At 42.2% G+C, this 22,884-nt stretch overlaps 1 protein-coding gene across 1 annotated transcript in view; it reads left to right on the forward strand.

Moving 5' to 3' along the window:
• The window catches only part of Map3k5 (mitogen-activated protein kinase kinase kinase 5), a 199,500-nt gene that overhangs the window by 77,691 nt on the left and 98,925 nt on the right, over positions 1–22,884 (forward strand). Inside the window, exons 5-7 of the mRNA XM_031380745.1 lie at positions 680–848; positions 2,194–2,300; positions 4,941–5,111. Coding sequence (XP_031236605.1) covers positions 680–848; positions 2,194–2,300; positions 4,941–5,111 — 447 coding nt within the window. The remainder of the gene's footprint in view (positions 1–679; positions 849–2,193; positions 2,301–4,940; positions 5,112–22,884) is intronic.

Below are 22,884 nucleotides of genomic sequence, written 5' to 3' on the forward strand. Positions count from 1 at the left end.
ACTGGGCACGCACAGACCACCATACCCGAGACTGGGCACGCACAGACCACCATACCCGAGACTGGGCATGCACAGACCACCATACCTGAGACTGGGCACGCACAGACCACCATACCTGAGACAGGGCATACACAGAAGCACACACACATGCTCTAAGTCAGAAATGTAAAATAGTTTTCTTGATTCAAGTAGCTCTGGCTGACTTGGAACTTTCCGTGTTGTCTCAAACTCTGTATAGAGGTAGGCTTCCAATACTCAGAGACGTACCTGCCTCTGCCTCCTGAGTGCTGCAATTGTGAGCATATGCCCAGCAAATGTGATTTTTTAAAAAAAGAATAATCAAGTTATTTATGCTAGTGGATAGTGGTACTGAGCTAGAGAGTTGAGGTAGTATAGTCAGACCATGGGCTTTTCTAAATTATTTGGGATAATTTTACACTCAGATTAGTAAGATGAAAAGTAAAGTTTAGATATTTTTTGAAATATGGCAGAAATCTAAAAGAAATATATGGACTCCAAAATTTGTTAATAATGCCAGATATACAAGGTGTTCTTCAGCATATCTTAATGTGCTGGCAACTACTCATGGACAAATGTCATGAGTTTCCTCATAAAAGTACTGTATTTCAGTGAATCGTTCTCTAGAGTTAACTCTTTGAAATGTGTGGTTTTTCACCAGTCAGTACTTTCGGGAATCTATACTCAACGACATCAGGAAAGCTCGAAGTCTGTACACTGGTAAAGAATTGGCAGCTGAATTGGCGAGGATCCGGCAGCGGGTAGACAATATTGAAGTTTTGACAGCAGACATTGTTATCAACCTATTGCTTTCCTACAGAGATATTCAGGTGAGAGGCTGCTCAGTGTCTCTCCCGGTGTCACTCACGCTGGAGGAGGGAGGGACGCAGGTGTTGAATTTCAGCGAGGTAATAAGTAATCCATGCTGCTGCACTTTGGGAAGTCCACTTTGGGACTTCATGGCGAATGGAAGAGGCTCGCAGATGGTGACGGTCAGGGATTATGACATACACGGATTTACTCTAACTCAAACTGCTCACATGCTCAGCTCTTGGAGGGCTGGTCTCCTCAGTGAGCCTTGGGCACACCTGTCAGTCAGCCAATGAGAGCTTTGTTTTGGCAAACAGCAGAGATTCTTAGATCTGAATCAGCTACTGAAACTGAGTGCCAAGAGCAAGAAATGTGCAACCGATTCCTCGTGAAGTAGTGGTGGACCCACGGACATACTGCATCATTTTTACTGCGAGGTCTTAGGCTTTTTCTAAGAGCCAGCAAGTAGAGTAAACTCTCAGTGAGAGGTGTGATATTTGAGTTGTATCATAAAATCCAGGTGACTCCTGGCTCCCTGTTCCTGTGCCCAGCCTCTTGGCCCTGTGTAAAACTCCCTCCATGAGAGAGACTCAGTACATAAAGAGCCATGGCAGGTAGCAGCCTGTGGCTAGAGGAAAGACTTTTACCGTGACATGAAATAATCTTGCTACTTACAACAGAATTTCAGTCAGTTGCTCCATGACCTTCAAACTTTTTATGTCCTTGACGGAAGCCTGCAGATCAGGATCCAGTCATGTGTCTGTGGCTCATTTGTTGTGTTTCTTTGGGTTTTGTCAAAATACCGTTAACTTTATTTTTCATGCCTTAATCCATATGATAGGAATTTAGGAGAAACACAGTTGTTGCTTCTAGGGTTTTCAAAGGTCTCAACAGAGTATTATTTTTTTTCTAACATAATACTTTTATAGATTATTTTGGAATTTCACATACTGCACCACAATCACTCACTTCCTAGTTCTCCTAGGTCCACCCCTTCCCCCCAACCTTGTGACCTCCCCTCCCCAAAAAATAAGAAGAAAAAGAAAAAATGTATACTAAGTCTATTTTGTGTGGCCCATATAATCATTGGAACATGGCTAACTCCCAGTGGCCAGCCCCTTAAAGAAAACTGAGTCCTTCCCCACCCCCACCCCTACCAGAAGCCAGCAGCCATAAAGAGCTACACTTGAGCATCCCCATCACAACTCTTTTAACAGTTGGTGGGGGGTTGCTACAGACACCTTCTATGTCCCCCAACAATTCTAACTTTGCAGTGGTTAATCCCTTTCTCAGAGTCGGTTGCTGGCTGTCTTGTTGGCTATTTCTCCTCAGGGTTTAATTCTGTACTGTTGGTTTTATTGAAAGGACTATGACTCCATAGTGAAGCTGGTAGAGACTTTAGAAAAACTTCCAACCTTTGACTTGGCTTCCCACCACCACGTGAAGTTTCATTACGCATTTGCACTGAACAGGTAAGATATTCTCTTCTGGAATGCTCTGATGTGATGATTCAACACTTACCAACGTCCCTTATAGCTTCCCAGCAGCTCCCAACTACAGTATTGTTGCACTGTGTCTATCTCAGCCATTAAAGTACTGTTAGCACACCTTCTGATTTCTCTCTGGTTTTTCTAGGGGGACAGGGTCTCACTGTATGTCTCAGGCTGGCCTGAGCTTTTGATCCTCCTAGTTCTGTCTTTTGATGGCTATTTTTACCAGCCTCTGTGTGTGTGTCCTCTGTCTCTCTGTTAGTAATAGCCTCTCCTGGTATTTATAGATATAATTTTTTGTAGTTCTTTTTTTTCTGTGACAGAGCTTGTGTTTGCTATTTATATTTTATAACATTCAATATTTTATCAATATGATACTACTTTTAAATAAATATAGTTGCCCTTGTGCATTTGTTAAATATTTGTTCCAAACTCTTTAAAGGTACTCAGATCCAAGGATGTTCAAGTTCTTATAAATGAAATAGTATTTCATATAACAGTCATACATTCTCTATGTATTTAAAGCAATCTCTAGATAACTATGATATCTAACATAATATAATGCTATGTAGATGGTTATTTTTTACTGTTCAGGGGAAAAAATCTGTGCATGTTCAATATAGACATTTCTCCAAATATTTTCAATGCATATCTGATTGAACCCAGACTGAGAATTCACAAGTACATAAGACAGCCTCGGTGTCATCTGGCCTTCCTAGACTGATTCATTGACGTGTGAGGACAGTTTTGAGGAAGTGAATGTTTTTCTCATTCAGAGACAGTTTTCCCGAGGACTGCTGTGAACATGATTAGTTATGACCAGAACTCTGCCGGTGACATTTTAAATTACGTGTCCTCAAGCCTATCTGAGTCACTTTTGACAGAGCTTGTCTTGGTCCCCACTCTGTCTTCTGCCTACATCACTTACTGCCCAGCTGCAGTTATCACAGAGGGTCATCCGTGCTCTGACCACGGGTGGAACCAGCATCCTGAGTAGTCCAGAATACTTAGCTGTATCACTCTTTCCTTCACGGTAAGATGGATGAGCATACATGTCACTGCAGAAGAAAATTACTTTTTTAAAAAAAAGGAAAAGACACCTAATTCATGTAGAACTCACTGTGTCTCATGATTTCCGTCGCTTTACAGCTGGGACTCCTGCAGATTGGAAAGGCTGAGTTATTGAGAGTTCCCAGTGGATACATGCTGGCATGTCATTTACCTAGGACTGATGTGTTTCCTTCCCTACCCAGCAGAACTGGAGAACTTCCCAACTTCACCAACAGACTTAGACCATGTAGATTGAAAGCCATTTTGTCTTTCATTTATTAAACGCCCTATACATCTTATAGATGTAGATAAGACCTCCAGAGCTTACCTGCTCTTTGTCAAACACACCCTCCCCCCTTTTTTTAAAGTATTTAAAGTATATTCTGAAACAAACTGAGAAAAATCCTAGGAATCTTAGAGTTTTACTTTGTGTGCCTTGTCCCTCTTTCCAAAAGTAACATATAGTAGAATGAAAAACATTTTTGAATAAAGCAGTAGTCTAAATTCAAGATGTTTAGGTAAAGAGTACTTTTTCATCCTACAAGGAAACCTTCCTCATTAGCAGTCACCCTTCCCCACAGCACAGATCCTCCTGCTCCTGGCAAACACTGTGTTTCTCTCTGTATTGATTGTTCTATTTTAAATATTTCTCAAGAGTGTTGTCAGCCTTTTGTGACTTCATTTTTTTACTTAGCATAGTATTTTCATCACTGGAGAAATGTAAAGTAGGATTCTGAGAACCATCCACACCGATTACTTAATAATAAGCTACATGGAGTTGAAGGCCAATCTTGATAACTCAAGGAGTTCCTGTCTCAAAATTCAAAGTGAAATAAGAAGTAGGGACGTAGCTCATAGGACATAGCTCAGTGGTAGGGTGCTTGTCTAACATGCTTGAGGTCTCTTCAAGGCTAGTACCATAAGAACTACATAAGGAGGCTAGTGAGGTGGCTCAGCGGGTAAGAGCACTGATTGCTCTTCCAAAGGTCATGAGTTCAAATCCCAGCAACCACATGGTGGCTCACAACCACCTGTAATGAGATCTAACACCTTCTTCTGGTGCATCTGAAGACAGCTACAGTGTACTTATAATAAATAAATAATAAATAATTAAAAAAAAAAAGAACTACATGAGACCACATCCACAGCCACATGGAGAAAACAGTCAACTCTTGGGTGGATTTGAGTTTTTGGAATTATCTATGAATTAATTTTTTTCATTCTTTTGGAACAAAAGCCATTGAAAACTAATGTGAAGAGTTTTTCCTTATTTACAGTAGTTGATCCTGCTCCATTCAAAGGATGCACACTCCATAGAATTCCTCCATCTTGAACCTGTTCATAGGCAACAGGGAGGTCAGGACTCCAGTTCATCATCTTGAACACTCATGCCTCACTGAGATCCTTGACAGATGCAGTAGACATCATCAGGATAAGAAAGTTTAGGATAAGGTCCATAGAGGAATCTCAGAATCAAGTTCTTTTTATTCTGCCAAACTTTACTAATGCAAATAGGCAATTGGTCTATAATTGCTTTTATGATCTATATGAAAACAATGCTCTCTACTTTAGGAGAAATCTCCCTGGAGACAGAGCAAAAGCTCTTGACATCATGATCCCCATGGTACAAAGTGAAGAACAAGTTGCTTCGGATATGTATTGTCTCGTTGGCCGAATCTACAAAGATATGTTTTTGGATTCAAATTTCACTGACACTGAAAGCAGGGACCATGGAGCATCTTGGTAAGACTGGAAGTATCGTCTTGCTCCCTCGTGGGGTACAAATACGTGCAGTTGAGGGAAGGGAAGCATTCGGACTATGTCTGTTCAATTGTATATTGTGAGCTAAATTTTGATTTTCTAACTTAAGTACATAAGTTGATGAGATTCATTTAACCTGGAAGGGTAAGTTTACGTAAATTAAATGGTTAAGTTAAGAATGTTATTTGATTTGAAATGTATACCATGAAAAGCAAAGTACAATTTTGTGAGAAAAATATAGAAAAACATCGCGAGATTTGAAGGAGTCAAAAACCACACAAGTTTGTGGATAAACAAGCTTAATATTTTAATTGTTCCAGAATGGTTTTTCATGTGATTTGATTTCTAAAGTTTATTTGAAAGGATTAAAGAGCCAAGAATAGGCAAAGCAAATTTGGAGAATAGATGGAAGAACCTGCTCTACCAGAGGAAGCTCGGGAGGTTGCAGTATGACTTGGACAAATCAAACACTGTAGCGCAATGGTTTATACTCACCAGGCTAGCTTTATGGCAGGGTAAGCGAAGTGACTGGAGAAGTGACCAGTCAGAGGAAGGTTGGGGCTTCAGTAGTGGTACTGGGAAATGGATTTATCTCCTCAGAAAAGTAAATAAAGTGGAATCTCTGTTTTACTTTGTTTTACTTCTTACTTAAATTTGCTATTTTTTTTTTTTCCGGAGGTAAATATCAAACCCAGGGCCTTTTTTATACTAGACAACCATAAGTTACAAACCCAGCCTCAGCCCCAGCCCCATATCTTTCTTAAGCTCTGTGCAAAAGTTTAATTCTAAGCGAGTTGAAAAGATCCAACCATGAAAATAAAAATTTATTAAGGAAAATACTTTTAGCATAAAACCTGCAAATTATGCTTATGGCTTTGGGTTAGGAATGAATTTCTTAAACAAGGTCTAAAAATACTAAACAAGCAAGAAAATCCTAAGCAACAACAAACCAAAAAAAAAAGAAAGAAAGAAAGAAAGAAAAGAAAAAAAGACAAAATATTTTGAAGAATGGACTATGTTAAAATGTTCAGCAGCTTCTTAAGGAGCTGGCTTTGGGGTTGGGGGGCAGAGTGGCTTCAGTTGGGCTGATCTTCCCGCTGATGATAATTAGAACTATTGGGAAAAGTTAGAGAGTGGAGTGGAGTCATAGAGGATCAGAACCTGGGGAGAACATGGAGTTAATTCCTCAGATCTCTCCCTGGACTCAAATAGAAAAATCACAATTGGGCTGGCCAGATGACTCAGCGGGTAAGAGCATTGACTGCTCTTTCGAAGGTCCTGAGTTCAAATCCCAGCAACTACATGATGGCTCACAACCACTTGTGATGAAATCTGACGCCCTCTTTTGGTGCATCTGAAGTCAGCTAGAGTGTACTTATGTATAATAATAAATAAATCTTGGGACCAGAGCAAGCAAGCGGGGAAGACCAGAGAGAGCAGAGGTTCAGTTCCCAACAACCACATGAAGGCTCACAACCATCTGTACAGCTACAGTGTATTCACATAAATAAATAAATCTTTTTTAAAAAAGAGAGAGAGAAAGAAGAAAGGAAGGAAAGAAAGAAAGAAGGATCCCAGTCTTAATGGCCTAAGGACACGATGCTCGGTGTCCAGAGTTCCTAGAAATAACCCTTGAGCAATGACCATGCAGAGGGAGGAGAAGCAGGACCTGCATGTGAACGGCTTCTGGCTGAACCCTGGGTGAAGGAGCCTCTCCTAAAATGGCAACTGTAAGGCTATAGAGCAGCACCGAAGTTGCAGCAGCCGCCCACTGCAGAGGAGACAGTTTTCAGTTGGAAGTCATTGACTTAGAGAACCCCAGACTTTCAAGTGAAACTCTAAAAGGCTAAGCCTTAGGATGAAGGCAGTATAGTAGGTTAAGACCATCATGGAACCATGCTAAAAAGCTAAAACCAAGCCTCCATATGCTAAGACAGATTGCTGATGCTCTGTTTGCGTCTGACGGTGATGTAATGAGAATGGCCTTCTTAGTCTCCTATGTTTGAAAGCTTGGTTGCCAGGGAGAGGAACTGTTTGAAGAGACTTAGGAGGCATGGCTTTGTTGGGGTAAGTGTGTCCTTGTTGGAGGAATTGTGTCACTGAGGGTGTACTTTGACATTTCCAAAGCCCACACCAGGACCAGTGTCTGTCTGTTGCTTGTCTCTGTTTCTCTGCCTCTGCGACTCTGCCTGCCATCTGTGAGTCAGTGTATAAAGCTCTTCCCTACTGCTCCAGTGCTTTATCTATCTGGTTCTCGCCATGAAGATTGTAGACTAAATCTCTAAAACTGTAAGCAAGCCCCCAATTTAAATTGCTTTCTTTTATATTTGTGTTTGTGATGATGTATGTTCACAGCAATAGGACAGTAGCTAAGACAGAAGTTGGTACTAGGGACTGAGATATGACAAGCCTGGCCATGTCGTTTGTTGGAGTAATATGGAAGACTTAGGGACTTTGGACTACAAAAAGGGTTGAGTCCTTTAAGTGGGACTTACTGGGCCGTCCTTGTAGGAACATGGAAGACAGTAGTGCTAAGGATCATTTGGACTATGTAGGCCCAGCTCCAGAGGGTTCAGAGGGGATGATTGTTAGCAGCTAGAGACCATTCTTGTGATATTTTGGCAAAGAATATGACTACTTTTCACCTTTATCCTAATAATATGCCCCAGGCTAAATTCAAGAGTTTTTTTTTTTTTTTTTTTTAAATGAGGTTGGCAGAGGAGATTTCAAGACAGCCTAGTATTGCCTGTGTCATATAGTTATGACCACTCTTGTGCATATCTACATTGAGAAGCAACAATGAAGAAAGAGAAATACAAAAGGTTTGGGGGAGGAAAGGAGCACCAGGGGATGCAAAGCCAGGGCCAGGGCTTGTGCTTGATAAACAGATAAGAAAAGTCTAAGGCTAAATGGATACAGGGAATGGTAACCTCCGGGCAAGACCACACCCGAAAGCTCTGAGGGATCTCCTAGGCCTAAACACTTGACGGCTTATGCCGTCAAGAATTCCAGAAGGGGGCAGGTTCCAGCCCTAGCAAACAGAACTTGGCAGCATTGGCCATGCTGCACTGGCTTAAGGGTGGATAAGGATACAGGAGTAAAATGCTTGTTGAGAAAAGGCACTGAGGCAGAGCCCAGGGGAGTCCTGCATGGATGCCTGGAGGAGAAGCCATTGCGTGAAGCTGGTAAGGGAAAGCCTAGATTGTGTTGGAGATCCAAGATGTTGGAGATGCCAGAGCTCTGGGATACCTGCCAAGGAGAGCTGCCGACAGAGTGTGAACCATCCCAAAAGAGAGAAATGTGTTGCAGTTAACAAAGCTGGAAGGAGATTGGAAGAGTCTAATAGCAGGATTTGGAGTTTGCCCTGATGGATTTCATTCTTGCTTTGTCCCAGTATTTCTTCACTATACTCCCTCCATTCCCTTCTGTAATGGTAATGTATATTCTGTGCCATTATATGTTAGAAGTGTGTGATCTTCTTTTTCATTTTGATTTTACAGTGGGTTACAGTTAAGAGACTGCCTTGAGTCTTTGGACTTTTCTGGTTTTTCTTTAGACAGGGTTTCTCTGTGTATCCCTGGCTGTCCTGGAACTCACTCTGTAGACCAGGCTGGCCTTGAACTCAGAAATCCACCTGCCTCTGCCTCCCAAGTGCTGGGATTAAAAGCGTGCACCACCACTGCTGAGCAGCATTGAGACTGTGAAAGAAAGGGATTTTGCATTAGGATGTGGGTCAGAGCCTCTCGGGTGAGGTAATGGAATGTGGTGACTTGGGTGAGAATGGCCTTCATAGACTCACATATTTAAAAAGTGAGAATGGCCTTCATAGACTCACATATTTAAAAAGTGAGAATGGCCTTCATAGACTCACATATTTAAAAAGCTTAGTCACCGGGGAGTGGAACTATTTGAGAACAATTAGAAGGACTGAGAGATGTGGCCTTGTTGAAGGAAGCCTATCACTGGGCTGGGCCCAGTCTGGCTGCTCTCCCACCCCACCCTACCCCACCTTTACCTAGTGTTTATGGATCAGTACGTAAAGGTCTCAGCTACTGCTCCACCACTATACCTGCCTACTTCCCACCACTATGATCATGTGCTAACCTGTAAGGAAGGCCCCAGTTAAATGTTTTCTTTTATAAAGGTTGCCTTGGTCACGATGCCTCTTTACAACAATAGAATAGTGGCCAAACTCTTAAGAAAAAAGAGAATCCAGACTCTGCAACATATTCTCTAACTCCATGAAAAGTTGCTGAAGGTGTGAAAAAGTATGGTCCATGATCAAGAAAAAAGCCAGGCAAAGAAACACATTCACAGGGTTGGTCAATGGTGATCTACATATGCATGCTTGTAATCCTAATACTTGGGAGGTAGAGATAGCAACCTCAGGAATTCAGTGGAAGTCTCTGCTCCACAGTGAGTTTGGGACCACCCTAGGCTCCATGAGACTCTCTCTCAGATGAAGGATGGGAGAGAGGGAAGAAGGGATGAAGGAAGGGAGGGAGGAAGGAAGAAATCAACCAATGAGCAAGACAGGCTTTGGAATTGTCAAAGGACAGGACATAAAAGGAATAATAAAATGTTAAAGAATACACTTGAAAACATGAATAAGATGTGAGGGATTATGGGATGGAATGATTTGAAAAATAAAGAATATTCTAGAACTAAAAATTACCATATTAAAAGTTAAATACCATAGATTGGGGCTAATTGCACATAGGTCAGATAGAATATAGGCAAAGGTTAGTAACCTTGAGAAGAGGTCATTCAAAACCAGAGTGGAGAAGAGAGAAGAGAAACATTGAGAAAGATATTAATCACCTCAGTGATCTGTGGTGAGCATTCCTGCATCTGACACAACTTTTAATTTGAAGTTAAAGAAGGAAAAAGATTTGAAGCATTAATGGCTGATGGCCACCCCAGCTTGATGAAATGCACAAGTTTAGAGAGCTGAGCAAGCTACCCACAGACTAAACAAAGAAAAGCTTGCATTAACACATCATTGTGAAACTGCTAAAACTCAGAAATGGCAGAAAATGTCCTAAGAGTAGTCTAAGAGAAGCTACATACTGTAAGAGAGAGGACACAGTTCTCATTAGGGGAAGCCAGAAGACAGTGGGCCAGCACGATGAAGTACTGAAAGGAAGGAAAGATCAGCTGAGGCTATGAGCCCAGCATTGGTTTTCTCAAACTCCAAGGTAAACCTATGGCTGCTGTAGGCAAATAAAGATCATGTCTTCTGTTGTTAGCAGGTCTTCATTAGAATGTCACAAGGAATTCTTTAGGATAAAGGGAAATTTGGAAATATAGGAAGAAATATAATAGAACCCTGGAAAGGATAAATATATGAGGAAATATGAAAGGTACCAACAATGTAGCCAGCATAGGATTTTATTCAATATATTATATGGCCTGGTATAAAAATATTTAAGAAAAAAATTGAAGTGAACCTAAGATTACTGTAAGAGAGGAAGTACAAATGCCTAAAAAAAGTCCTTTTATAAGCAAAATGCTAACATACAAATTTATCCTGTTCAGATCATCTAAATTTTATTATCTGGCAATATTAATTTTTGACAAGGTTGTTAAAGAGATGGGAGTTCCAATCCCTTGCTGGGTGGGTATTCACTTTTTTTTTTCCTTTGTTTTTATTGAGACAGGGTTTCTCTGTATAGCCCTAGCTGTCCTGGAGCTCACTCTGTAGACCAGGCCGGCCTCAAACTCAGAAATCTGCCTGCCTCTGCCTCCCAAGTGCTGGGATTAAAGGCGTGCACCACCATGCCTGGGGGTATTCACTTTTGTAACTACCCAGAGATGTTGGCATTACCCAGAGAAGTTAGCAACTTGTCAACTCTAGACACAGCAGATGTATACATTTAGAGAACATTGTGATATAGAAAGCCCTTTTAAAAGTTGAACAGAGACTTGGGGGAGGGGTGTAGCTCAGTGGTAAAGTGTTTACCATGCAAGAATGAGGCCCTGGGTTCTAGCACTAATGCGTGTGTGCCTGTGTGTATGCATGTGCTTGTGTGTTGATCAAAATAAACAAGTGGAAATTTCTTATTTATAGGACTTTTAAGTGTCATGTGTGTCTAGTGTCAGTATAGATACATGGGTGAATGTCATAATCTCTAAATATAGTATAATGGAAAGAGTTGAGTGATTCACGTGCATTTTAGTTATGTTTGATATGCTTCATTTCACAGCTGGATGGTGGCTGTATCAGAGCACTGCTTAAATTGTTCTTTTGCACGTCTTACTATTTCTAAAATATTGACCAATTAATGTATGGTTTTCTGTGTATAACTATGTTGGTATGTCTCTGTCTGCTTATAAAGAAAGTTGACTCTGCCGGGTAGTGGTGGTGCACACCTTTAATCCCAGCACTTGGGAGGCAGAGGCAGGTGGATTTCTGAGTTCGAGGCCAGCCTGGTCTACAGAGTGAGTTCCAGGACAGCCAGGGCTACACAGAAAAACCCTGTCTCGAAAAAAACAAACAAACAAAAAAACAAAACAAAACAAAAAAGAAAGTTGACTCTTCAGGAGTTCTTGATAGCTAATAACACATTGTTAATATGTGAAGCTGAAATAATCATATTTAAAATTTGTGTCATCCTAGTAGCTTAGGGAAGGCCAGAAAGGCAGCCAGTGGCTGAGAGCCCAGATAAGTCTAAGGGGCAGTGACTTCCTGTACAGAAAACTTTGGTTTGAAATTTGAGTTTGTACCTCAAATTATTCCTACAATGAAAGAGTTTTGTTGTGTCTCTTAACCCAGTAAATTCCTTTCCCTCTCTCCTGTTACAAAACAGTAATGTAATTACACAGCATGTTGTTTATTCTGAGGTTTATACATTAGACTGTTCTTCATGGCAGGGGATTAGAATCGGTTGTTTGAGAAGCGTTGTGCCCACTTGGATATGGTAGAGATAGTGTGCCAATCATTGCCCCAAATAACTGATTTTCAAGGCTTGTGGATTCAAGTGGAAAATATGTTCTGGGAAGGTCTCGTGCATTGGGCACATGAGCAGAATAGAAGTGTTTCTTCTTTTGAGAACAGGAGTTTGGACTACATCAAGACAGATCAAGGTTGTGTTAGGTCCATTTAAGGAAAGCAGAGATTCTAATATCTTTTTCTGGCTTGGTTTCATTTACTAGTTCCTTCTTCATGTTTCCTGTGTAGCTCAAGATTAACTGCCTTCAGAAAAGCTTTGTGGTCAAGGTCTTGAGGGCCCATGTTTTTATGATTTCATTCCAAGCTAGCTCTGAGTTTTTCTAGTGATAGAAAACTTCATGGATCTTGTATTGTTTCCTGACTTACGTAGCAATGGAGAAATGTCACTTCACCAGAGTGCCTGTCCATAACTTTAGAGTTGTTATCTGTTTATCCAGGCCACTAAGCCTGGCCCCATTTCAAATGCATTGTTTTTAATGCTGTAATTTTAATTAATATGATTGATTTTAATTAATTTATTAATTTACTTTAATTAATTGATACAAATTTTAATTAAGTGGTTAAATTAATTTTAACTAATTAGCTAATTTAGTTGTTGAGTTGTCTTACCGTTTCAGTACATCCTATAGGGCATGCCCTTTTCTCACTAGCATTTACCATTGCCTAGCATTCTGTTAGAGCTGAGAATAAAGCTGCCCCACTGGGGTATTGATGTCAAAGGGGACCTCTGAGCTTCCCAAGCACCTCAACCTGTGTGCCCAGCATTCACACCTGTCCTGGGGCCTCCATGCCAGCTCTATGTCTCAACTGATCTCTTTTGAGTCAGTCATTGGAGTCTTCACTTTGTCAACTTCAGGTGCTGGAATAAAAAAACAATGAGTGCCACAGCAAGCAGTCAGTTCCTGGAGCCTGAGTCCTAGCCTGGATCTCTTTGTTTGTTTGCGTGATCCATGCACCATTGAAACTTTAGAGACAGGAGTTTTAACAGAAAGGACCCTCAGGCAGGTGTTAGCATTATCTCTAGGCTCTACCCAACAGTTATCTACAGCCAGGTACCAGGTAAGAGCCTGGCTCACATATAAAAAGGACTCTCCATCCTCTCTCTCTTTCTTTCTCTCTCTTACCCCCTCTCCTTCCTTCCTTCCTTCCTCCCTCCTTCCCCCTCTATTCTCTTTTCACTTTTCCTCTCTCCATCTACTCTCCCTGCCTCTCTCTTCCCCAAGTGTCCCCAGCCAGCCTTTCCCTTTCTTTCTCTCTTCCTCTCTTTCTCTGCCCTTCTCTGTCCCCCTCCTTCCTCTGCCTCTACCCCCTCCTCCAGATCCCAAATAAACTTTCGTTTATATTAGGCCTGTTACATGGCTTAATTTATTCAGGGGGACACCTTGGCAGGGCCCGCCCACCAAGGTCCCTCACACCACTGTTTTATAAAACAGATCAGTTGTGATGTCATGGCTCAAGGAGCCCTTCTCAAAAGTCCCCTTTTAAATAATTAGTAAGTCCAGTGCTCCTGCCCCAGGGTGGATGGTGAAAGCTCCCGCTCTGCATATCACTGGTGCGAGGGCTATGCAGGGTGTACTAGTCAGAGTTCTCTAGAGTCACAGAACTTATGGGTAGTCGATATGGTAAAAGAATTTGTTGATGACTTACATTCTGTAGTCCAACTCCCAACAATGGTCAGCAGCAGCTGTGAATGGAAGTCCAAGGATCTAGCAGTTACTCAGTCTCACAAGGCAAGCAGGCGAAGAAGAGAGAGAAAAGAGAAAGAGAGATAGGTCCTTATATAGGTATCCAACAAAAGGTGTAGCCCACATTAAAGGTGTGTGTCACCACACCTTTAATCCCAGATGAACTTGAACTCAGAGATCTTTCTGTCTTAATCTTCTGGGATACATAGCCACTATGCCTCAAGATCTCCATGTCAAGATCCAGGTCAGAAACTTGTATCTCTCAGCCTCCAGATTAGGGTCATAGGTGAGCCTTCCAATTCTGGTTTGTAGTTCATTCCAGATAGAGTCAAGTTGACAACCAGGAAAGCCACTACACAGGGCATCCTCTTACTGCCCCAGGGACACTTGGGGTATTATTGTTCCCCTTTAGCTTTCCACATTCTGATACATCTGCCTGACTATCTCCACAGTGCTGAGATTGCAAGGGCTTGCTGCCAAGGGTTTCTCTTATGTAGGTTCTAGAAGGCAAACTCAGGTCTCCATGGTTGCTGACCACATTATTTCATGGACTGAGCCCTCCAAATAACTTTCTTTCATCTTTATATGATTAGACTGTGGTTCAATGAAAGCAATACACCTTTTTAAAAATCACAGGTGCTAAATAAGGCAGGGAAGACAGGCAGAGCACCATGCTGGCTAGAGGACCTTTGGCGTGTGGTGTAGGAGAGGGTGGGATGAGGGAAGGAGAGTGAAGCAGGAAAGAAGGGCAGTCACCTTTGAGATGATGTGACCCAGGAGCTTTGGCAACCCCGAGTAACAAACAGGGGCTCTAGACTTCATTGAGGGGACAATCACAATCGGAAACCGCCTAGGAAATCAGGGTGGATTACTGTGCCTCGAGGCCACCGAAGTCCTGATTAGCAGCTTTGTCATCTATAAAGAGAGAACTATAAAATCCTTACACTTAATTCTCATGTGACACAACTGACTTGGAGCACTGTCTTGTCTGTCTTTGCATATCTGAGCTCTCTGGGACTTCATTAATTCAGTCTCACAAGATGATCTGCTAGAGTGCTGGTAATTTTTGGAGAACTTGTGTTGCCATAGTTTCATGTTTCTTATGTATCTCTGTTGGGATGTGGTATGCATCTGCTGTTAATTCTTTGCTTGGGGTAGTTTTTATTTTTTTAATCAGCTATATTCTTTCCAGTGAAATTGGCATGCTCAAGTGGAACTTGGATGTGGTAGATTGGTGTGTACAGTTCAGAGAAGAATTTCTCAGCCCAGAAGCCCTGGTACCTGGTAGAAGCATTTTGCTGTTTCTTGAGTAGGATGTTAACTGGCTGAGCAACAGCAGGTGTTTGCCATAACCACAATGCAGTTGCTGTAGTAACCAATTAATACCAGCAGCCTCTCTGATTCCAGAATTGTCCAAGGATCAAGACCGTCAACTTTTTGTTGTCATTATCTCTTGGCAAAGGGGGAAAGAGATGAGAACATTTTAACATGGGTGCATGTGAAAGTATCTCCACAATGATCTTGGGAATATAAATCTAGAGTGCTGAAATAATTCGTGTTCTTTGATGCAGCTGAGCCATTTGGAACCTATCCAAAAGAAATAGCAGATACAAATCAGAGGTTTATTTACAGTGACATTTACTGCACTGGACTTGTGCTAACAAGAAATAAGAAACCTAACTGTTCATTTTTTAAAAATAAAGAATAGCACCTTCACAAGATGGAGTGTCTGTTGTTCAAAGTTGTGGGGCTGGATTCTTTGTGTTGTTTGTTTTGACAGTCATGGTACAAAATATACCTTAAAAGAAATTTACCCCAGTAACTGGCAGTAACTGAGAGTACAGTTCAGCAGCATCGAGTACATTCATGTGTGTGTCTGTCTGTCTGTAACTACCTCCCATGCATAGGCCTCTCCCCATCCTGTAGGAAACTTCAGCCCTGAAGTTCTGTACCCATTAAATAATTTGCTTTCCTTCCTTGTCTTAGCCCCTTGTGTCTGTGAGTCTGTATATGAGTCTATATATGGAGGTACCTCATATATGCTTTGTGATTATTTTAACTGGCTTGTCACCATATTTCCAGAGTTTATGGATATGATAGCCTGTGTCAGCATCATTTTCCTCTAAAGGCTGACCACTGGTTCTCCATGTGTATAGACCACATTTTGTTCATCCCTGCATCCACAAACATGTTGGTTCTTCAGTCTTTTGCACCTTATGAAAAGAATTGCTATGCATGTCAGCCTACAGAGATCTCTTTGGAGATCTCAATTTCAGTTTTTTCAGATGTACACTCAGGAGACATTTGTGGCTCTGAAAAAAAAATGTTTCTGGTGTGAATCATGATATATCAAATTTAAAAACCTATCATAAAACAGCAGTGGTTTTTCTCTTCAGGAAAAATAGATTTTTGTAGAAATGGATGGAATGAATGGTGTTTGGGACTTTTACAGTTCTAGCTCTGATTTATTATTGTTGTTGTTGTTATAAGGAACAAGTGTATAAGTGGTTGGAATTAGAGAGGAGGCTGTCCCTGGTCCCCAGATCACATTAGCAAGTGACTGCACACTCATCTCCTACACGAGTGACTGCACACTCATCTCCTACACAAGTGACTGCACACTCATCTCCTACACGAGTGACTGCACGCTCATCTACACGAGTGACTGCACACTCATCTCCTACACGACTGACTGCACGCTCATCTCCTACACGACTGACTGCACACTCATCTCCTACACGACTGACTGCACGCTCATCTCCTACACGACTGACTGCACGCTCATCTCCTACACGAGTGACTGCACACTCATCTCCTACACGACTGACTGCACGCTCATCTCCTACACGAATGACTGCACGCTCATCTCCTACACGACTGACTGCACGCTCATCTCCTACACGAATGACTGCACGCTCATCTTCTACATGACTGACTGCACGCTCATCTACACGAGTGACTGCACACTCATCTCCTACACGACTGACTGCACGCTCATCTCCTACACGACTGACTGCACGCTCATCTCCTACACGACTGACTGCACGCTCATCTCCTACACGTGCTGCCATGCTTTGCCTTTGTAGATTTCGTGGGGGGTGACCTCAGGCGTTCGTGGGGGGTGACCTCAGGCGTCTGCAGAGGCACTAAGGGGCATGAAATTCTAGTTTAATCATCCATGTCTCACTGGGAGACTCAAAGCCATTAGGGCACAGACAAAGGGAAGTGACTGCTAAATGGAACTTGAGTCCAGTTTCTCCCAGCTGGAAAGCGGACTCTCTTTAGCGAGGAGGAGAGTGTGCACGAAGCCTTTATTATGAAAACACCACCCACTCTACCACCAAGGCCTGGCTCCTTCACTGTCAGTCAGGAAACGGTGCTAATTAAAGGAAGTTCTTGAACAAAATCTGTTACTTTGGAAGTGATTCGTTTGAAATGTAATCCTGATACAACTGGATTTAGATGTAAAATACCATTTCTCAAATGTAATAATGAGTTGAATGTAGTACACCCTATTAGCTCCCTTTCAACAGAAACTTAGTGCTGAGATAAAATGAAGGAACGTAAGCAACGTCATGCTATTATTCAAATATTATTGGAATTTTCTTAATACATGAATGTTCAGTTCTTTTGCTAAGGTTTTTTTGTTTTTTTTTTTCCAAATGAAGTTGTCTTGATTTTTTTTTCTATTGCGGTGATAGGGTATAAGCAAGAGCACCTTAAAGGAGCAAAGGGTCTGTTACCTAGGAAGCCAAGTTAGGAAATCAAGGGGAAAGCCGAGGCAGGAACTGACTGAAGCAGAAACCACCAGGGAAATGCTGCTTGCTGGCTCGTTGCTCTGGCTCCTTCAGCTGGCTTTCTAGCACAGCCTAGGACTCCCTGCCTAGGGATAGTGTCTCCCACAGTGGAGTGGGCCCTCCTGCATCAATTAGCCATGCCCACGCGCCAGGCTGGTCTAGGCTTTTCTTAGTTGAGGTTCCCTCTTCCTAGCTAATTAAGTTTGTGACAAGCTGACAGCTGTCACAGGTAATGTGTGCCCGACCTTGCTTGCCTGAGCTGATGCTTCTCTAGTGGCTCACTTGGGTTGACTCTTTCCATGCTTCATAATTCATTATACACAAGGCATTTCTTCATTCCAGAGTTATATTAAGACTAAAAATTATTGTTTTCTTTCACAGAACATGTATGTCAGGAGGCTGCTGATGTCAGCATATGTTGACCTGTGTCTGAATTCAGCTTGGATTGAGCTAATCTGTCCATGTCTTGGCTGTGACCATATTTGACTTTTGACAGAGAGCCTGGAAGGCTCCCCTCTGAATCCCTTGAACACTACAGGAGATTTCTTGTCCACATTTTGGAGTTTGGGATTTAGCTTTTTATTTTTCAGCTCCAAACTTTAGTAAATGTCTTCCCTCTTCATTCAGTGTGTTTATGGGTGGGTGTATATGCATGTTTGTGTATCTGTATGAGGGCTTTCAGATGCATATATAAATATGTGCATATGAAGCCTAGAAGTCACCATGGGGCATTTTCCTCAGTCTTTTTCCAGCTTATTTTTTTAGACAGAATCTCTCAGCGAACTTGGAGCTTGCTGGTTCAGCTATCCTGCCTGGCCATCCCGGTATCCACTCGTCTCTCCTACCAAGTACTCCATTTACAGATGTGTACTATGGTACCTAGATTTTTACATGAGTGCTTGAGATCCAAACTCAGGCTCTCATGCCTGCTGAGACATCTCCCCAGCTGCAGTAACATCTTGAGACTGAGACCTTTATGTCCAGGCTCTTTTGCCCACAAAGATGTTAACGTGGTAGGACTTGAACAATACTAGACATTAATTTTCACTCTGCTGTCTGAGCATGCCTCATCCCAGACCACTATAGAGCCCAACCGATCCTTCAACACATCCTATGGGAAAAAGTCAGCCTATTGTCTGAGGCTCCGTTTCTAGCCTATATAGTTATCAAGTACTCCATGAGTTTCATTTCTCCCAAACAGACCTTCAAAGAGGCAGAATATCTCTGCTTATACCAAGGAGAGAGCTTGATCTCATGATCAACAGCAACCCAGCTTTTTTTAGAAGAACATTTCTGTCTCTAGAATTTTATTTTACTTTAGAGATATGCAAATTTCATGGTTTTTGGAGTGACATCATGGTTTTTGGTTTTTGGTTTTTTTTTTTAGGTTTTCCGAGACAGGGTTTCTCTGTGTAGCCCTGGATGTCCTGGAACTCACTCTGTAGACCAGGCTGGCCTCAAACTCAGAAATCTGCCTGCCTCTGCCTCCCAAGTGCTGGGATTAAAGGTGTGCGCCACCACCACCTGGCTTTTTTATTCTTTTTTTTTCTTTTTTCTTTTTTTTAAGGGTGACATCATGTTTTAATTGAAAAAAGTTTTTTCATACAATATATTCCAGTATACAGTTCCCTCTCCCCCAACTCCTTTCAGATCCCCCCGGGCCTCCTCACCCACCCACCTTCTTTCTTACTTTTCCTTTCTTTAGAAAACAAACAAGAAAAAACATTTTAATAAAAAGGAAGACAGGAAACAGAGAAAGAGAGAGAGAGAAAGAAAGAGGCTCTTGATAAACAACCAAAAGGCCAGGGAGACAAACACTGTCCCATCAGAGTGTCTTAGGGTTACTGTTGCTACGATAAAACACCGTGACCAAAAGTAACTTGAGGAGGAAAGGGCTTACTTCCATATCACAATTCATCGTCAAACATGGTAAGGGCAGAAACTCAGGCAGGGAAGGCAGGAGCTGATGCAGAGGGCATAGAAGGGTGCTGCTTACTGGCTTGCTCTTTATGGCTTGCTCAGCCTGCTTTCTTATAGACTCCAGGACCTCCTGCTTAAGGATGGCACTACCCACAATGGGCTGGTCCCTCCTCCATTGGTCACTAATTAAGAAAATGCCCTATAGCCAGATCTTAAGGAGGCATTTTCTCTTTTGAGTCTCCTCCTTTGATGACTCTAGCTTGTCTCTGGTTGACATAAAACTATCCAGTAAAATATAAAGCTAAAAGTCTACAAATTTTATGATGATCATCCACTGCTGGGCATGGGGCCCTTAAGGGTAGTTAATCTACCTAGTGAGACTCTCCTGGTGAGAACTAATTCTTCCTTTGCAAGGTGTCAGTTAAGATAGCCTCTTGGATAGGGGTACAAGCCTGTGTCCACTCCACCGTCTCAGCACTATGACGGAAGCCTGTCTGGTTTGAACTTACGCAAGCATGATAAGTTCATCTGTGCATCCGTCCTTCTTGTATTTGGAAGGCACTGTCTCCTTGGAGTCACCCATCCCCTCAGCTCTTAAAGACTTTCTGCCTCCTCTTCCCCCCCACCCCCACACTCCCTGAGTCCCGAGCGGAGGGGTTTGAAGTCATTGCATTTAGGACTGAGGGTTCCAAAATCTCTCAGTCTCTGCACATTGTCCTATTCTGGGTCTCCGTTTTCCTTAGGAGTAATTTTATTCTTCTTCCCTTAGCAGAACAGTAGTAGTATTTGAATTTGGTTTTCTCCTAGGCCCATAGCCTGGCTAGTCTCAGGTTCTTAGTTACCTGAGTAATTTCAGGCATGGACTCCATCTCATGGAGTAGTTCTTTTTTTTTTTTTTTAAGATTTATTTTATTTATTTTATGTATATGAGTACACTGTAGCTGTACAGATGGCTGTGAGCCATCATGTGTGTGGCTGCTGGGAATTGGACTCAGGACTTCTGCCGCCCAACTCACTCCGGTCTGCTCGCTCTGGTGTAATTCACTGTAGCTGTCTTCAGACACACTAGAAGAGAGCATCCGATCTCATTACGGGTGGTTGTGAGCCACCATGTGGTTGCTGGGATCCGAACTTAGGACCTTGGGAAGAGCAGTCAGTGCTCTTACCCGCTGAGCCATCTCGCCAGCCCTGGAGTAGTTCAATCAGATGATGGTTGGTTATTCCCACAATACTTGGGCTACTGTTGTACCAGTACATCATGCAGGCAGGTTATTGTTGTAGGTGGCAGGGCTTGTAGCTGGGGTAATGGTTATCTTTTTCCTCTGGAAGCATACAGAACCCCTCCCAGTACCATGAGCATTAGTCAGTAGGGGTGAAAGCTCTTGGTAGGCACCACCTAGATTTCTCTGTGATTAATGAGATATGTATATGTTGTCTTCAGCAATAAGGCCTTACCATCTGTGGAGAACAACCAATAGCTTTGGCATTAGCCTGAGATTTTAGGGTTTCCATGTTGGTTCTTCAGCAATAAGGCCTTACCACCTGTGGAGAACAACCAATAGCTTTGGCGTTAGCCTGAGATTTTAGGGTTTCCATGTTGGTTCTTTGCAACAACTAGATGCAACCCATTCCTGACACTGGAGGTTTCACATGGCAAAAAGTGTGTGGTTAAGGCTTCTGTGTTAATTGGCGAATCCATCTAAGTTGTTTTCATATATGTATATATTTTAAGAAACTTCTACAGTATTAAGCTTCCGTATGACCCCTCAAATGGCCTTAGTGTTAGTTGTGCCTCTCTGTATCCCTTAGCTTACCTTTCTCTTCTCTCCCCTCGCCCTGTTTAGTGTGGCTGTACCAGTATCCCCCAACCACCTCTCCATAACGGTATAGTCCGTTTCCCTTGCCTGCTAGCCTCTTACTCTAGACCAATCCTCTGTGGTTTTATGCCTTGAGGTATGCTTACCAAGTGCTTAAATGCTATCTTCCACATTGAAGAGAAAACATACAGTGTTTGTCTTTTGGGGTCTTTTCTGTAGAGTTTTAGCTCAATGATGTTGTCGCTTTACATCAATCTCCAGGCATATATAAAGTGCAGTTTGTACCTGTTTCCATCTTGTGTTGGGTACTTTGCTTGTTGCTGTGAAAGAAGTCCCCAGCAGAAACAACTTAGGAGAAGAAGGGCTTGCTCAGGCTCATGCTTTCAGAAGGTTACAGTCCATCATAGGTAGGATACTCTGTGCTCATCTGTTCCATATTGAATAACATTGTGTAGTTTATATTACTTTAAGAAAACAAAGTTTCGTCCAGGCGTTGGTGGCCCATGTCTTTAATCCCAGCACTTGGGAGGCAGAGGCAGGTGATTTCTGAGTTCAAGGCCAGCCTGGGCTAAAGAGTGAGTTCCAGGACAGCCAGAGCTACACAGAGAAACCCTGTCTTGAAAAACCATTAAAAAAAAGAGAGAGAAAAGAAAAGAAAAAAAAAGAGTATAAATACAGCAGTCTACCCTCTACCACAGTAGTTTTGCTTTTTTTTATGTTTAGCTAGCATTTAAATAGCTTCTATAATAATTTTTCCTCATGTAATCTTTTAATGTATCTTCCAATGATCATTTATTAAGAGTTTAGTCTATATTTCCTTCATTCTAATTTTCTTTTTTTAAAAAAAGAGAGATTTGTTTTATTTATTTTATGTGTATGAGTACACTGTAGCTGTACAGATGGCTGTGAGCCATCATGTGTGTGGCTGCTGGGAATTGAACTCAGGACCTCTGCCACCCCGCTTGCTCCGGCCCGGCTTATTCCAACTCCACTCGCTCCAGTGTAATTCACTTCAGACACACCAGAAGAGGGAGTCAGAGCTCATTATGGATGGTTGTGATCCACCATATGGTTTCTGGGATCCGAACTCAGGACCTTCGGAAGAGTAGTCAGTGCTCTTACCCCCTGAGCCATCTTGTCAGTCCCCCTGATTTTCTTTTTGTGTAGAGATTTCCATCTCTCATGTGCTTATCTCAAGCAGATTCTGTTGGGGACTAGAGTGTTTGTATTTTTCCTTTTCTTCTTCATGTGTCCAAATGAAATAGTTATCGATATCATTGCCTGCTTAATAGTGCATGTGTGGAACCCCTCAGTTTGCCCCTAGTATGTCTGAGCTTAACAACTATAAGAGATAGCCGAGCCCCGTCCTCTAGAGTGAGCTTTCTATACTTGATGCTCAGGCTCATCCACATTCAGAAAATGGCTTTGTGCCCTTCCAGCCAACCCTGTGTGCAGCAGTCCAGCCTTGGACTTTGTAAACTTCTTCCTGGAATTGGCCTTTTGCCGTTGTTCCTACCACTTACTGGGTCCCCATCCTTGTAGGGCTTTGCCAGGATGACACTGCTCAATGAAAGCTTTGTGTAT

Source organism: Mastomys coucha, unplaced genomic scaffold (genome assembly GCF_008632895.1).
Source record: "Mastomys coucha isolate ucsf_1 unplaced genomic scaffold, UCSF_Mcou_1 pScaffold2, whole genome shotgun sequence".
Taxonomy (NCBI): domain Eukaryota; kingdom Metazoa; phylum Chordata; class Mammalia; order Rodentia; family Muridae; genus Mastomys; species Mastomys coucha.